Source organism: Equus asinus, chromosome 21 (genome assembly GCF_041296235.1).
Source record: "Equus asinus isolate D_3611 breed Donkey chromosome 21, EquAss-T2T_v2, whole genome shotgun sequence".
Taxonomy (NCBI): Eukaryota; Metazoa; Chordata; class Mammalia; order Perissodactyla; family Equidae; genus Equus; species Equus asinus.
In genome coordinates, this window is record NC_091810.1 from 95,110,001 (window position 1) to 95,127,682 (window position 17,682).

A 17,682-nucleotide genomic window follows, 5' to 3' on the forward strand; every position below is an offset into this window, starting at 1 on the left:
TGTTATTTAAACATGACCTACCCCATCTTGACTGAGGTACCTGCATAGCTCTTCCGAGGAGATGGTTCTTTAAACACACTTCTGCCAGATTCTTAGTTGTTTGTGAACATTGCCTTCACGTGCTCAGAGTCTAGAAGAACGTTTAGGCACATAGCAGGCACCCAGTGATCTTTTTTTTTTTTTCAGGGGGGAGGAGGGCACATGTACTCTAACTTACAAAGAATTTGTGTCTTACATGTAAAGTCATGCTGTTTTCAATAGATCGTTGGAGGGTACTAAGAATAAGATACTGAACTATTTGTTTTTACTAACTGCTAAGTGTGTTCCTTTATCGCTTGCCATTAATCCATGTTTCATTTGATATCTCCAAATGTATGGTTTCCATTTCAGTTGCCTTAAAGTTTATTTTATTTCTCTCTGCTGGGCTCTTCTGTTATATTTTATCCTGAAACTTTGTTCTCCTTTCATCTATTACTGATTCTGGTCTAACAGTCATATCTTTTATCCTACAATTCTTAAAATAGGAATTAGTAAATCCAGACTAAAGCTATGTTTCGGCATTAACCAAGTGTATTAGGTTGTTAGAACATCACTCACCACCAAGCAAGCAGGGTGGGGGAGCTGGTGGGACCAGAGACAGACAGCCGGGCCACAACTGAAAGGCAGCATGGCAGCTTGGGAAAAGCATAGCTTTTGGAGTTGGGGAAGTTTGGGACTAATTTGGTTTTGCCATTTACTGCTCATGTGGGCCTCTGTGTACCTTGGCTCCCTTATCTATAAGTGTGGGTGGTAATAGAAATAAGTTAAAGGACTTTTGAGAGACACAAGTGACATCATTTATGTGAAAGCTCTTTGTAAATTTTAAGTAATTGCTTAAATACTTTTTAACGTGATGATAGTGGCAGGAGAGTTGCATTTTCGCTGAGAGGAGTGGGAGATACAAGAACTCAATTCAGGGGCAATGTCTGCATTGCCAAGTCTCAGGACCAATCACTGGGGTGAGTGGGAGTTATTGGGCATCCATACTGGGGACCAAAGATTCCCTGCTTGTAGTCCGTAGATTATACGGAATCAGGCGAACTTTCTACCTTGTAGCTCAGATTTTTACTTTTTTTTACTGACCAGGTGGCTGACTACTGCTGTAAATAATCCAGGAACTCTGGATTTATAGTTAATTACTTATTTGATACCTGTCACACGCTTTCCTCAGTGCCTGATATAGTGTTCCCATTCTCGCTTCTATTTCCCTTGTGCAATTTCTTGGACATTCTCTGTAATGACTCGTCTAAAGTGATGTTTGAGCTGATGGCACACCTCTAAAGAGGCCCCCGATAGTCTCTGTGGAAGGAGGAGACCCTAACATAGGAGACAGGCAGATGGAGGCCAACATGTTAGCTTCATTTCCCGTAAAGTGCTGGAGAACGAGGCTTAGATTTCCCACCAAGTTCCGCCAAATTAGGCAGCCTCCCTGACTCAGTGGCAGGCAGGGCTGGATGGCTGAAGGCTTCCTGTCCAGGGCAGAGCTGGCTGCTTTACCCTGACCAGGTGGAGAGCAGGCTGCTTTACCCTGACCAGGTGGAGAGCAGGCTCCGGTAACAGGTGAGCAGATTTGGAAGGGAGGGGAAGCCTCTGTGGCTTCGAGCCAAGGGTGTTCATCTTCTGACTGCAAACTTGTCCACTAGGCCAGTCATTCCCTCTGTGACCAGGTGGGTGTGATAAAGTGTGAGCCCCTTCACGGAAATAAGCAGCTAAAGGAATGGAAGCCAAGGATCCCAGCTGGGATTTGACCAGACAACCTCCTGGCTGTGTGGAAACAGAGCTAACTGCTGCTCCTGGCCCTGCGCTCCTCCTGGGGCCCGGCCCATCCATCCCTCACATGAGGGCTCCTGACTCTTGGCCTCACCTGACTCCACCTGTCTTGTCCTCCATCAGGCTGCACATCAGAATCCCTGGGGAGCTTCTAAACCATTTCAACGCTCAGGCCCCGCCTCCGGAGACCCTGAGTCAACTAGTCCGGGGTGGAGTCTTGGCCTCGGCAGTTGTACCAACTCCCTGGGGGGTTCTAAAACGCAGCAAGGGTTACAGACCACCGATCTAACGGTTCAGACCCCATCCGCCCTTTGCGCCTTCATCTAGCCAGATGTAAAATGCAGGCACCACCATCTGTGACGCCCTCCAAACAAAGGTGGCCTCTGATAATGATGTCAGCAACGGTGCAGCCACTTTTTCTCAGATTAAAGCCATAGCGGTAGCTTCAGAGGTGCTGGTTTCCTTCTCAACTTGTCCTTCACATAAAAGGATGTAAAAAGAAAAGTTGTGTTTGGCCCCTTTCTGCTCAGCTATTCATTTTCTTGAAAGAGAATAAGAGAGAAGATTTCTTTCTTTTACAGAATTGCTCTTGATCTGACTTTCCCCTCAGCCCATCTGCAGCCGGTCATTATGAAAATCCAGTAAAAGACATTCCCTGACATGAGCTCGAGGCATGCATCTGTTTTAATATCACCCGTAATCGCACACCCAGGTATTGAGCCAGGCTTCTGATGGCTGCCCGGTCAGGGAGAATGAAATCCATGACCCCGGCACTTCAAACGAGGAGACTTGATGGTATGATGGGACCATTTAAAATACAATTTTCTCAGTCCCGCCTGAATTTCTCCTGGCTGAAGCGTATCTACTGGACTCAAGCCTGTTTGGAGGCAGCCCCATCGGTGAGCCTTAATCACCCATGGTGGCTTAGGGACGACAGCTGCTTTGTCGCATATGTGTCTCTGATAACAGACCCCATTTAACTGCTCCTAATCCACAGGGTATGATTATGTTGGGGTAATAACTCCCAAGAATGGTTTTGCCACTGTTACAACATGCTGAGAGGGAGCGAATACGAATCCTGCATAAATTAGCCTGCCAGGTACCGTCTGCTGTTCGTGGGTTCTATCAAACCTGTAATAAAAGTCTATCACACCGCAACCAGTCCGCGTGTCCAGCTGCACGACTAGATGAAAGGCACATTTGTCATCATCTAAGGTAGATGTTTTGTTTTAAGAAAATATGCCTTTAACTTTATGAAATCCCTGAAACATTTCAGGGATAAAAATGAGTTTTTATTTTGCATTTTTTTAACAAATGAGATTTTAATTTGTGCTCTAATTTTGTCCCATTGGCTCTTAATGAAATATCGGTTTTGGAAGTCAATCACATGCTGTGTACCTGCTTTTCTTTTTGTCCCTGTCTCTGTTTGGAAACTGTTTGTGTCACCCCAGGAAAGAGGCTGCCGCTATGGTCATTGGTGCGGCGAGGTAATTGTCGTAGTCAAAGAAACAAACGTGGGAGATCGCACCGTGAAGATTTTCCTTGGCAGTGCTCTTAAGTCAGCTAAACACGTGTGCAACCAGACAGCTCTGCCTTCAACAGAAACGATCAATGTCAAGGTAATATAATTACGTAACCCAAAGATTAGCCATAAGCATGGGACCTGCTCAACCTAGATTATTAAGCAGGCTTGGCTTGACTATTTCACCTTCAAAGGTCAAAGGTTGGGGCTTCAACATCAGGGCCACTGAAATGTGAAACGAAGAGGCAGTGAATGAATTCAAGTCTTAAGGCCAAGGACCATTACACAGATATTCGAGAACCAGCTCGTGTGAAGTACCAACGTCACTTTTTAAATAGATGGTGAAACTGAAGCCTGCTGTTACATGTTCTTCATCTCTTTGTATCCTTTTCGCATATCGTAAGGAGTCAGAACGCGGCAGAGGAGTGAGCATCTGGATTTCAATCCCAGGTCTGCGATCTACGAACTCTGTGACTTTGGGAAATGTTTGTGACCTCTCTGAGTTTCCAGTTTCCGTATCTGTTCGGGAGGAACGGCATCATAACATCTCCCCTGTAAAGGTTGGAGATAATAGATGCAAAATGAGGCAGCCAGTGAGCAGCTGAAATCAGCATTTTTTCTCCTGGCTTGTCTGAAAGTCCTCGGGAAGACGAGTCACCCTCAGTTTAGAAAAGGGAGCGGAGCAGCAGATTGTGAGAACAAACGTGGAGTCACCCTCCAACAGGTAAGGTTCACACCCCAGTGCTAAGTTCCAGAAGCCCCCATAGGTCCTGCCGCGCAGAGCTTTTGAGCAGCCCTCTCAGCTCTGCTTTGTGTCTCAGGAAAGCCGGGCTCCATGACTTCTCTGGCTGTTAGGGGAGGGCAATTTAAAGGGAAGGAAGGGGTGGGTGTGTGCACGTGAGTGTGCCCGCACACGCATATGCAAAATTATAACTGTCAAACAAAGCCAATTCTGTGGATTTTTTTCTAGTAAGGGTAGTCGTCAGGGAGGAGGGAGAAAGAAATGCTCTTTTCCTGGACTAGGCAAGGGGAACCAGACGCTCCATTCCTCAAAAGCATTTTCCCCCTATTTTTTTCATCCATTCGAGGACAATTTCTGCTTAAGTGCCTCCTTTGGGTAAAGACTCCCCTTGGAGTGTTGAACATACTGGTCATTCCTGACTTCTTCCCATTATCAGTTTAAGAAATCAGATTCAGGAACGAGGAGAATTTTCGGGAGGATGGAAGAGGAGTTGCCAGGAGAAACAGAGGAAGGAGGAAGTCGGCCTCTCACCGTCTTCGACCTTCTGCCTTTTTTGCTTTCTCGACAATACCGTCTAGATTGTTGGGGTGTTTGTGGCTGCTCCTGCTCTCTGCAACCCACTAACCCGTCTCCTTTGGAATTCTAAAACATCCCAGTCTTTGCTTTCTCCTTCTTAGGCTGCAATTTTCTACACAAAAAATAAAATGTTACAACGAGGAAGAAAAGAAGCATTCACTTTGATAAAATTTGTTTGGGTCCTGATAAATACTTCTAATGACAGCAGCCAAAATCTGTCAGAGGAGTCTATAAGCAATGAGGTTACCGAAGCCATGCAATTTTACAGCTGGAAGGACCTTATCTAGAAGAGCCAGCCCCTCACTGTGTAGTTCACAGAGCGTTTGAACTGGAAGAGATGTCAGAGATCACCCAGGTTCACCTCCCATTTTACAGATAAAAGAACTGGAAACCAACTTGGTGACATTATTTGCTCAAGGTCTAATCCCCAGTGAGTGGCCAACACCTGCCTCAACCCAGGTTGCATCATCTCAAGAGCATCAGTTTACAAACATCTGTTAAGCACCTCTTTGTGACATGCACTGTGCTGGGCCCTGGTTTGAGGGAGTGCTAGGGTGAATGATACGCAGCCCCTGCCTTCTTGGGGCTCAGGATCTCCTTGCAGAGAAGTGCGCATTCTCAAATACTTATAATATAAGGTGATTTGAAACGATAGAGTGAACATCAAGGTCTAGGAAGGACAAAGAAGGAAACAATTATTTGGCCGAAAGAAGTTGAAGGTTTTCCCTCCACACTAGTGCTTCTTAGACATGACTATCTTCTATCCCACTAATCACTTTTTTTCAATGGGAGGAAAACAAAATCTCTATTTGCTGGACTGTTTTCATGGGTGAATGAGACTAGACAATAGGGCCTTGAGCTAAAAGGCAGAGGGGCCCATGCATGCTAGGTACAATAGTGCAAATGGCTTCCGTCCCCCTCCCGCCACTGGACCGTGCACCAAGGGAGGGGGAGACAGGCAGTGTTATGAGGAGGAGGTTCATCAAAGACCCTACAGCTCTGCCATGGGTAGGCAGGGCGACGGGAGAGATGGAGGGTGTGCAGGATGGTAAGCAGTAGGTCAGCTGGGGCAGGTGGGGTCAGCAGGAGGCAGGAGTCGCACTTGCAGGAGACCCTGGAGATAGAGCGCCAATGCTCAGTAGTGGTCAGAGCCCTGAGTCCCAACTATTCTACTGCAAAATATGTTCGAGAAGCCACCTGCTTGCTCACAGAAGTAGTTCCAACATCCTCTCTGCAATCTAGGTCATATGCCTCATTTGGTAAAGAAACTCTGCTTTTCTAAAATATGAAGTAAGCTAAATCTCTGTGAAGCTTTTTACAAGTTTTCAATCATAAGGTCCAAATTAAAATGCCTTTAAAAGTATGTCTAAAGTCGCAAGCAGTGATACACGATCAGTTAAATTTTATTTTCACATTTCAAAAAAAAATATTCCATACGTTTGTACCAGCTCATTGAACTGTCTTGGCAACGAATAGATCAGCATATCTAGGAATGATTGATACCATATGATTCTTGGGGATCATATTTTGATGCTGCTCTGCAGTGTTTCAAACTTCCAAAACAGAAGCACACCCACACACACCGAGCTCGAAACTGGCAGTTTTTGTGTTGATGGCTACATTAAGAGTTTAAACATCATCATTAAAATTCTACAGGTGACGTATCAGGAAAAATTAAGCCCACCAGTTGTGCTGCCTTGAAAGGAAAATAGTCCTTCATTATAACGAATGCAATTGTGTGCTAGGTACAAATGCTCGTGACCTCTAGAAAAGGAACCACTGACCCATAAACGGATGAAAAGCAGCCAGAGTAAACGAAGCAGAAGCTTCCCCAGCATAACTGTGCATCCTGGCAGGGAGGGCTCTTGTTATAATTAAAAGTGATAGAGTGGGCAATAGGGAACTTTTAATAGGAACGAACATGACAATGTTGCCTAACTACTTTTCTGGTCCATTCTTCATCCTCATGTTGTACCATATATCTGGGTTTTAAAAGTGACACATACGTTGCACATAAAAATAACACATGTAAACTTGTACAGCAGAACCAAGCAAAAATTCATTTAGAATATGGACACCATCAACGCCCAATTTATCCTGAGTAAATCTCCATCTAAATTTGCACTGTCCAGCATGACAGCTATTAGCTGCATTGAAATGGCTGGTGAGCACTTGAAATGTGGCTAGTCTGGAAGGAGATGTGCTGTAAGTATAAAACACACACTAGATTTCAGAGACAGCACAGAAAAATAGAAGGTAAAGTATCTCAATGATTTTTTATTAATGACTACATGTTAAAATGACAGTATTCTGGATGTCTTGCGTTAAAGAAAACGTGTCATTAAGATTGATTTCACCTGTCTCCTTTTTGATTTTTTTCTGATATGACCACTAGAACATTTAAAATTACATATGTGGCTTGCATCTGTGGTTTGCATTATATATCTCTTGGCCAACGCTGATCTAAATGAAAAGCTTGGTAAGCAAGGTAGCATTTAGCAAGCCAACAGAATTGAAATAGAAATTCCTATTAACTGATGGTGACACGACTACATGAAGAAAATTGGCCACGAGGTGACTGACCCTTCGATGTGCTGCCTTTTCCATTCCTCCTGCACTGGGAAGTTTCTGCAAATCCCAATGTTTTCTTCCTAACTTTCTGAAGGGATAATGAGAAAGGGGGAAGTTCTGGGAAACGAGTTGTGCTCTAATCATAAAGTTGGCTCTGGAAGAAGCAGAAAAGTGTCGTCCACCCCGAGCTCCTCGGAGGCTCTGGATTTTGCTTGAAGGAGGCCTTTATTGAGAAGACAGGGCTGAGCCTCTTACTTTTTCATAGGAACAGGGCTATACTTTTCCACAGGAAGGAGGTCAGAGGACTCTCCTCCCTCAAGGATGTGTGGATGGAACATCGCTGACAGGCGGAGGGCGTTCTGCACGGGGATATGAGGACCACGAAGCTCTATGGCAATCGGGGTGTCACCTTAGAGGAAGCAAGTGTCCTAAAGGCACATTCGTTAGAAAGTTTTTAACACGGAGAGGGGTCTTTATTTAAGTGACATGATGCTTTTTAGGGAATCCATTGGATCTATTTTTTCCACAGTTTTCCCATCTTTCTCCCACGCTCCATTAGCAGATGCTTTGATGTTTAGGCAGAAGAAAGTTAAGCTGTAAGTCTGCTCACTGGGCCTCATAGAAATGGGTGAGGCATTAACACGTTGAGGATAACGTATAGAGAGGGTTCTGACCACCACAAAACAAACAAGCCAACGTCAGATTTCCTTCGCTCGGCTGGGGGAAATGTCAGAGTACCGCGGGGACTGACGCAATTCTGTGAGACGGGTGAGGGTGTTGTCTAAACCCCACCGGTTCTGAGTCCTCACAGAAAGCAAAGGGCAGGACACCTGATTAGAACAACTCCATCAGAGACAGGCCAGCCTGAGACCCAGCCGTGGAAACCATTCACTGCACCGCAGTGGAATGCGGCCGTGCGAGGACCAAACGAGACAAAGTACGCACAGCACTCAGTGTCCAGTAAGTCTTCAGAAGACGCATGATTGTTTTGAAACACATCCTAGGGGATGAGTAAAGTTAATCACCATTTCCCTGCAGAAAATGCAAAGGCTCCAGAAAATTCACTGTACATTCCCCGCTTTTGTTTAAATTCATTTGTGAGAAGCTTTACTCATGCTTTAGCTGCCAATGACTCATGGTTAAATCATTTCACTCATCTTTTCTCCTTTTTTATTTTTTAATACAGTTGCAAATCACATGATATTCTGCTTTGTTGTTTTTTTCCCCCAAGGAAAGCTAAGCAACTCTTAACAGCCCCATTACCTTAATGAACTAAAACCAGTCAGTGAAAAGACTCGGTATCCACTTCATCAAATCTAGTGGATGATAATTTCTTGAAAGCTGAAGACGAATTCTGGGGAATTTTCTGGAGCCCTGTGAAAATTCATATCACTTAATAACCTCTGTGAGTTGAAGGTTGGTGTCCAATGACTGCTAAGAAGATATAAGGAATCTTGCAGAAATATAAATAGACTAGTGCTGAAATTTAATTAGACACTGCATATGTTAATAATAAATTCAATTAATTTAGCCTTCTACCTATGCTGGAGAAAAAAAACACCCAGGCAAAATAATAATTCATTTTAAATGCCTCAATTGGTAACCTTCTTTCCTGAAGAGTGATTTGTGCAGTAATTTACTGGCTGTGTCTTCATAAGATTGTTCCAAACCAGCCCTTTTGAAATAGTAATAATTTCTGAATGTGTGTTGTGAGAGATATAACAAATGACTTCTTATTAATTTTCATTTAATGAGTTGCCTATTCACATGGTAATTTTTTAAAAATTCTCTTCTTAAGATAAACAGGTTATAAATACTGCGGATAACACTTCCATTTCACAAAAATCATGACAGAAAAATCTGTCTCATATTCATTCTCTACATGATTTGAAGGCCAATCAGGTTCAAATTTTCTATCCTAAATGGGCGTCTATTTCTTTCCCAGTCAGCACAGCAGATCCTTTTAAATTTCTATAGACAAGTGATTCCAAATTGGTTAAAAAAAAATAAAAACAAAGAATATTTATCAGCAGCAAAGGTCCTAGCAGGGATGATGGGGGGCAGACAGGGAAGCAGGTCATGGGCACGGAGGAAAAGCAGCCAGAACTGGTGAAGGAGCGCGTGACACTGGTCCTTTTTAAAGAACAAGACAAAGATCCTCTCTTCCAGCTCTTCTGTTTCTCCAAGCCCCCCTTTTTAAAAAGACCCCATAATTTCTTACGTAAATATTAATATTTAAGAAGAACTTTTATTGCTTGTCTTTTCAAAAAGTTTAATTCCATAGTAACTCAACATAGTAATATGTTGTCATAATAAAAATGGCGAGGATGAAACAATTAATAAAATAAAAACAAAATTAAAAAAACTAGAAAGAAGAAATTACTCAGAAGAGTCCTAGGTATTTCAAATGGTTCACACCTGTTTAAAAATTCCTGCAATAGACAGTGCAAGGCTCTTAAAAATAATTCCTCACGACACTTGGAAGAGGGTGCCTGAAGGATTAAATAATTCAAATGCAATTGTTACTTACATGAGAACCGAAAGGGCCTCGCTCCTAGCCCACACTGCCTCACGCCCGCTCCGTGGAAAAGCCCATACTGCATCTCGCCCATGAACTTGTCCAGCTCCTGCCCCGAGGCGTTGACGAGCAGAGCCCCTGTTTTGCAGAGGAAGGTGGCTTTGATCCACAATGGTGTCCCCAGAGCCGTCACAACTCCCAGGGCACAAACGAAGCTTAACACCCCGGCCATGCAAAAAATCACTTTTTTCTGTTGGTTTGGCATGATGAGAAACGGCTTTTGAGAGGGTGAGGTTCAAAAACAAGACCTTTGTGAGTGACGGGAAGCGACTGCCCCTTTGACTGCATTTATTCCTGAAGCTGAGCGGACGGATCCCAGATGAAAGGCCAACTTCGCCGTGGACGGTGGTTCCCGCCAGGTTAAATGTCAGTAGAATGCCAGGATGGGGGCTTTTTCACCACGCTTACTGGCTTCACTTGTTTTCAGCGGCTTCTTCTCTCTAACTTGAAATCTTTGGACTAAGAATCTGTAAAATAAAACCCTCAAACTGCCTTGAGTGTCTCCTCTTGTGTCTCTTGGTAACAGAGGTCTAAGGTAACAGATGCAGCCCTTCCCGTAACTTGATAAATGCCCCCCAACCCCTCCCTCAGCCTGTTGTCTGATTGGGTGAGTTGAAACTTTCAGAAACAGGCTTGGCTCCTATGGTAAATTTTCAGCAACTTGAGAAGTTCGTTTATTGATCTGTTTTTATTTTTGTGTTTCATTTTCTGATGCGGGGAGAAGAGGAATCTTGGCAGAGATAGGAAGAACTGGTCTATTTATTGGTATTAATTGATTCTGACAAGTGTTAACTGTAGGAGGATAAAATATGAACTGAATTGGGTTTTGCACAGATACAAAGCGCCCTAGACCAACCCCAACGGTGTCCTCCTCACTCCTTTTCTCCCAGATCTATGATTTAGAATCAATGTGTCAATAGAGAATTTGATTCCAATTTTTCCTGGTGCACAAGAATATGGAGATGCAGGTGCAAATATCTAGATTTCTACATGCCTTCCTTTACAACATTTGGCTGCTTCAGGACAATAGCAGGGACGTGTGGTTCTGGGTCCAAGAAGTGCCAGAATCTGTGAAGAAGACAAGGGCGTTGCTGTGGGGAGAAGGAACTGTGGTCAGACGGGTGGCTCTAAGAATTCGCCCAGAAAAGCCAGGGGCCCAGCAGAGGTAATGGGTAAGGGAGACCAGAGCCACAGTCATGAGCAAGGTGAAGTAGCGAAGTGAGTTTGTGAAATTGTCAAGATCTGAAAACTAAAGTTCAGGATTCAGTGACAGCTTTTTAATTCTGCACTTCCAATGAGGTTCCTCCTTCTGCAAACAGATACAGGACTGGCCTGTGTGTGTGTGTGTTTACGAGTTTACTGAAATTTACGTAAAACATCTATCGAATGCTTTGTTATTGTGCTAGGCTGTGACCTACAAAGAATTCTTAACTTCGAGAACAAAATTTCTTAACTTGTAGTTAGAACTTAGCATGTCAGGCACCTTGCTAAATATTTTACCCAAATTATCTTATTTAATTCTCACAATTACCATAAAAAGTGATGATGAAGAAGATGATGATGGTGGTGAAGATTGTGGTGGTGAAGATGATGATGGTGGTGAAGATGATGATGGTATCCCCATTTTACAGATAAGGAAACTGAGGCTTGGCAACTTGCCTAAGAGAGTAGAGGAGCTGGATTCAAACTCAGGTCTTTTAATTCTGAGGTTTACGTGTTATAAACAGTTGCGTGTTATTCTAAGCCAACCTTGACCTTGAAGAGATGACAAGCTCTTCATGTTGGGTGGGGCTGGGTTAACAAGGGCAGAGCAGCCCATTATTAGTTTCACACCTTGGGTGCTTGGAGAGCACAGACATTGCAAGTAGGACTTTACCAATTGGTCAAAAGCACGTGTTTATGCTAGCTTCTGTTCTCTCGATCCACCCTTAAGCATGGCAGCTTAGAAGAAATTAATAAATGAAGATTTGTTTCACACCATTGTTGGCATAAGTGAGTCTCTAGGTTATGTGAGCTTTGAGGGGAATTTTGAGGTATAGTCTTAGACTTCTTGGCACAGCGATGCTCTCTCAGTAGTTGCCAGAGACTGTCTTGTTAAAGATAGACAACTAAGTACAGAACTGGTTCAAGAATGACAATGTCCCTTCAGGGGAGGGAGGGGTACCGTAAACCATGGCCTCAGGAAGCGGGGCATACACAAGATTCCAAAGAGGTACTCAAAATTAGGTTTACGGTCTAAGTCAGCCTTTTTATCTCACCTGCTGTGACGCACACAGTAAACAACTCAACGCGGGCTCTCTGCCTCCAATGCGTTCTCCGTTGGATTTAGAGTAATTGCCTTTATCATCCACGAGCAAAACAAGGGAGCACCAGTGGCCCCCAAAGCAGTTATCTGGGGGTACGTGTGCCAAACCCATTCAAGAAACCTCAGTTTAAGATGTCTGAGAAGAGCTAAGCTCATTAAATCAACATATTCTGTAATTGGAAGAGACAGAACATTTCCAACCCTGGGAGCAGAAATTATCTACAACATAATCAATACTATTAATCCCTGTACAGAAAGGATCTGGTAAGAGGGGTGGTCAGTACAGGACGGTGGTTTAATGAGCTAAAATCCAGCCAAATGTATCTGAAGCTGTCCAGGAGGAAGAGCCGTGACCGTGGATGCAGAGGGCAATTACGTCGCACCCGTCCTCTAGTTTGCACCACTCTACGGGGAAGTTTTCCCTGATCTGTAGGAACGTGAGAAGAATAAATACAATATAGGGAGTTCATCTTTCATCCTGAAATTATGTCCTTCTTAATTTTTGTTGTTAAGATTTCCTTTCTTTAATGAAATAATGGTAGTTAATTTTTAACGTGCTTACTTGGCAAATTAAAAAATTGTCAAACCTATATGTGTTCCCAGTTTAAACAACCAACCAACCCAGTGACCTGTATCAGGCAGGAGTGTGGATCCCTGTGCGGAAAGGATAAGGACTCAGGGCTCGTGGCAGCCAGATGGGCGGCCTCTTTGCTCTAACCCAGTGGTCCTCAGCCTCGGCTGCTCACTGGAATCACTTGAAGAGATTTTTAAAATACTGACGTCTGGATCCTGTTACTTGAGATTCAGGCTTATTTGAGTTCAGAGTGTGGCCTCAGTGTCAGAGCACCCCAAGGGATGGCAATCTGCCACCCAGGTTGAGATCCCGGGCTCAGACTCTGCTGTCCTTCTTCCTTCTTCAGATTTATCACACAGCTGCCTTCTGATTACGAACTATGGTTTGCAGGTATCTTGGTGCCAGAAAGCATGCAGACACGAACATCCAGGCACCAGAGAGGAATACTCTCATTGTAAGTTAAGAAATTGGCACTGCCACTGATAGCTCAAACTTCCAGAATTTTGTTCAGCACTGAGATCATGGTCGCCTTCAAATGTCCTGATGGGATCAGGTTTCAGCATCTCCAAGACTAAAGGTGAGGCCCTGGATCATACATTTACCCCACGTCACCAAGTGAATGTCAACGGCGATGTCTTCTGGTTGTGAAGCAGCCCGCCTTGGGTCCGACGCCCACCTCACCTCCTCTCTGTGCAGCTTCCATTCCAACTTCAACACCACCCACCCACGCTGCATAGGAGCGTGTGTGATCCACCCTCTGAGGATGAGATAATAGAACCTGGCAGGCATTATGCCTGACAGCCTTCTTTTGAAATTTCATCTTAAATGTCTTGAATGACAGTGATGACACCATTTTCCTTGCATTCTCTCTGAGAATTTGAGTCATTAATGTCAGCAAGTTTTCACCAAGTACCCAACTGAAATCTCTACTTCTCTCAATCTTAATAGCAACACATTTGGTGACAGAGAAAGTGGAACGCGGCCTTTCCACCCTCATGACTCTGTCAGGTGCTGGGCAACGATAGAATTCTTCACTGTGACTAGAAATATCCAGAAGATGGAGGACAATTGCAATTCCAACATTTATGCCTCTTCTCACACTAATTTGGCTTCATACGGTCATTCAAAAACAAAAGGAAAAGGGAAAAGGGCCTGAATTCAAAGGCCTGGCAATTCCCACCTGATTTTCTCCCTACAAGTGAGAGACAGCATAGAAGAGTGTGGAAAGAGAACTGGGTAGAAAGATGTGATCCAGGGTGTGGCTCCAGGTTCACCACTAAACTAAGAATTCCTTCATTTCTCTGGCATTCTTTGTGCTCATTTATGAAAAGAGTGGTCTCTGCTACATTGGCAATTCTCAAGTTATTTTTAACCAGAAAAATCATTTCCTCAGCTGAACTCTTGGATGGAATAAGAGATAAAAATGGAGCTTCTATACTGGAGGTGGGGGGTCAAGGAGCTCTGCCCCCGGGGACCTCTTGCTCCTTGTTCCCTCAGAGCCCCCCCACTCCCAACCCTAAAGTCGGCTCTGAGATGCACAGTTTGATATGCATGCACCAGATGATCCTTTAATTCCCTTCTAAGTAAAAAAAAACTTTTTGGAAGTTACAGAATCAAAATTTGTCCATTTGCTAGATTATTTCTTTTTTTCTTTGCTGCACTAACCTGTTAACTTTATGGAATATTGCACGACCAAGAGAACGAGATGGCTGATCATTCCAGTTATTAATATTTAGATTATATAACGAGAGTTTCTGGGTTTTGTCTGCTTTGTCACTGGTAATACTGATTTCGATTTTCTTCCAAATGGGTCATTATACTCCAAGGCCTCTCTAAGAGAGATTCAACAAGGGTTTGTCAAGCTTCCTATTCTGAGACAAGAGGCCTTTGTGAATCTACCCCATTTTTCTCATCTTTAAAGCAAAATCAGGCAAACTTGATTGACGTTTCTTGACTAATTCAAGTTGCTGGTGATCCTCAAGTAGCATTGTAATGTCTAATGACGGAAAGGAAAAAAACACTCCGCGGGGAGAAGTGATTGATTTATTAGGGGAAAATTGCCGCCTGTGCTAGACCTTGATTGCAGCTAATATTTGTAGAGCTAATTGCTTGAACTAGAGGATTGAAAGGGTTGAGGGAGGGAAGAAAAAGAAAGCAAAATTCTCTGGGAAAACAGATGAACCCATGGTGGGAGGCAAGCCCAGTGCAGGCGGCCTCAGGGCTGATGGTGGCTGTGGGGACGTTTAGGGTGAGAGCTGCCGCAGAGCCAGCAGAAGTGGAGGAAAGTTGCTGCCCGTGTCAAATAAAATACGTGACTCCCTCCGATTTTTCTGGGTTTCTTGTTCGTATCTCACACCAAAGCTATGTTGATACTTAAACCTCCACCCGGCAGAACGCCTGAACTATTTACAGGAGGGAGGGAAGTCACTTAATCTGAAGAAGGAAGAAGGACAGCAGAGTCTGAGGCACCTCCTTTCCCAAGAAGGCACGGACCAGATTCCTGGTACTCCAGGCAAGTCGATCTGCATTTTCCTCGTTGACGTAACCTGGGGCAGATGTGTTGAGACGGTACTTTGATTCTGTTGTTACCAACCATTGCTATTGTATAACTGTTTTCCTTTGGGTGGGTGTGTGACGCTTAAAATACTGACAACTCCCTTGAGGATTTGCATGAAACTATAGTAGCAACATTAACAAAGATATAATACGGATGGGGGCTCCCCCTGTCCCATCTCTACGCTGAGTGCTCTCCACGGATCAGCTCATTCCTTTTCAGACTTCTGGGAGCAAGTGTTAGATTTCCCACCCTCCTCTGTTGAGATGTTCCAGGTAGCAGGATAACTTAATTTTGGTCAGACAGATCGCAAAGTCTCCTAAAATGTTCTCATGGTGAAGAACTGGAAAATAGTACGATTAGGTGGATGTTTATCTTGTCAAATCTCCAGAAACAAGGAGTATTGACTTACGGAGCTGTGCTAGCTAGAGAGATCTTTAGACTAACTCATCCATACGTTTTTATCAGTGACCTGCGTAAAAACACGGACTGTACCTCATCCAAAATTTTACCTTCATATCAAACCTTTATTTGAGTACTGATTGTCGGCAGAGACAGCTGAAAGCAGTTGATGACCAATGGAGATGCAAGATGATCTGAACACTTTCTAAGGACGGGACCAAAGCAGCAAGAAATGTGATTGCCTGGGGAAACCTGGGTTGACAGGCCTTGTCGTGAGAAGACAATTAGCTAGACAATGAGCTTGGCAGGAGTCGGTGGTGTGAAATGACGATTGCAAGTGTGATCACACTATGACATGCACCTTTGGGTGTCTGCCCAGCCCTCAGCCCTGCCTTTGAGAAATTCCATCAGTAGCACAGATATAAGCCCTGTGGCAGCCACACGTGCACTATGTGACCCACCCTGAGCTCACATCCGTGCCCATCTTCCTCTACTTTATATGTGGGATGCCTACCACAGCATGGCTTGCCAAGCGGTGCCACCAGGCTGTCCCCTGGAGCAATCAGATTCTAGCTCCTGAAAATTTAGAAGTGCGTTGAGAGACACAAGTCAAAGCACTGAAGGCTAGTCTGCAGAAAGAGGGAAGAAAGCAGAGTCCTTTCCCCCCAATGAAGGCCTCGAATTGCCCTAGACTGCCCAAAATGATTGCTTGATTTTTCTTCCTGTGTCACCCTTCTCCCTCCCGGGAGTCAAATGGAGGTCTGTGCTCCCAAAGTTTTCCTAGGCTTTTACCTGTTTGTTTGCTTTCCGAAGAAAACTCCTGGGAAGCACTGATTTTGGCTCTTCCCACCGCCTGGTTCTTGGCACGGTGCCTGAGTGAAGGATGTGTGGTAGCTGCCTTGGCCCCCATGAGTGGTGCGCGAGCACATGGGTGTCAGTGCCGCCGTCCCCTGTCGCAGGGCCTCTGTGCCCAACACTGCCCTGGATCAGCGGACGCCTTCAATCCGCCTGCCCTTGCCTGGTCCCTCCTTCCTCAGGGCCCAGCACTTCCCTTCCATGCTGTCACTACCCCCACAGTGTCCTGGGCCCCGCCGTCCAGTTCTGGAGGGACCACAAGAGTCCTGGGCTGTTGAACTTCCCAGGATTGACATCATGGAGATGAACAGATAGGGGTGGGAGGGCTGACAAGAGTCCTGGGGCACAGACAGGCAACCCTACTGTGGGTGCTGGCTGGCTGCTGTCCAGTGGTGGCCTCATTAGCTGGCCATGAGAAGGGCTGGATGACAGCACAATTAGGCACGAGGATCTGGGGCTTGACTTCCACTGTGGGCCCCTCGCTCCAGCTCAGTCTCCCAACAGCCCTCTCCTGAACGCAGGTCCCTTCCTCTTCTTCACTTTCCCAGACTACAGTGTCCTTCGGCAAATCTGTAAGCTGCAGGGCCTGCGCTACTCAGAGCGGCCAGCCTCTTTCTGCCCCTCAGGATAGATCACACGTGAACTCATCCTTCAGGAATCTTTCCTTGTACTATAACTATTCTCTCCCTCTCTCTCCCGCAGTTTAATTGGCAAAAATAAATATTTTGTCCACCCGTGAGAAGATCCTGAACAAAGTGCATATTTATGCACCTTACAAAAACAGTGCTGTCCCCTTGGATGGTAAAGCACAGGCTGGTCACCAGAGCAGTGAAGTGTGAGAACGAAACACTTTCATCTTGAGGCCAAGACAGTTTATTAAGCTCTTGTAACAGGATGGGAGTCCCTTTCCAGGAGATTCAGATTGAAATGAATACAAGATCTTTATTAATTTTCTGACTTCTCTGCGTATATTCTCTGTGCATAGTCCTTATTTGAAAAATAACAAAGGCAGATTGTGCCGGAAGCAACCTAGAGAGCTGTGAGTGCCTTCTTTTTACAGTCTCTTTCCGAGATGGGCAGACACAGGTGGGGAGGGGTGGTGAGCGCCGGGAACCCCAGGCTGGGTGGGAACAGCCTGTGGAGCTGCCATGCTGGGAGTCAACTCTTTGACTTATCACGTGCTGAAAATTACCA

General features: G+C 44.8%; 1 protein-coding gene across 1 annotated transcript in view; it reads right to left on the reverse strand.

Annotated features, from left to right (window-relative positions):
• The window catches only part of CLRN1 (clarin 1), a 37,626-nt gene extending 27,481 nt beyond the window's left edge, over positions 1–10,145 (reverse strand). The window contains exon 1 of the mRNA XM_044755107.2: positions 9,751–10,145. Within this exon, the coding sequence (XP_044611042.1) occupies positions 9,751–10,003 (253 nt within the window). The 5' untranslated portion in view covers positions 10,004–10,145. The remainder of the gene's footprint in view (positions 1–9,750) is intronic.
• Between the last annotated feature and the right edge of the window lie 7,537 nt (positions 10,146–17,682).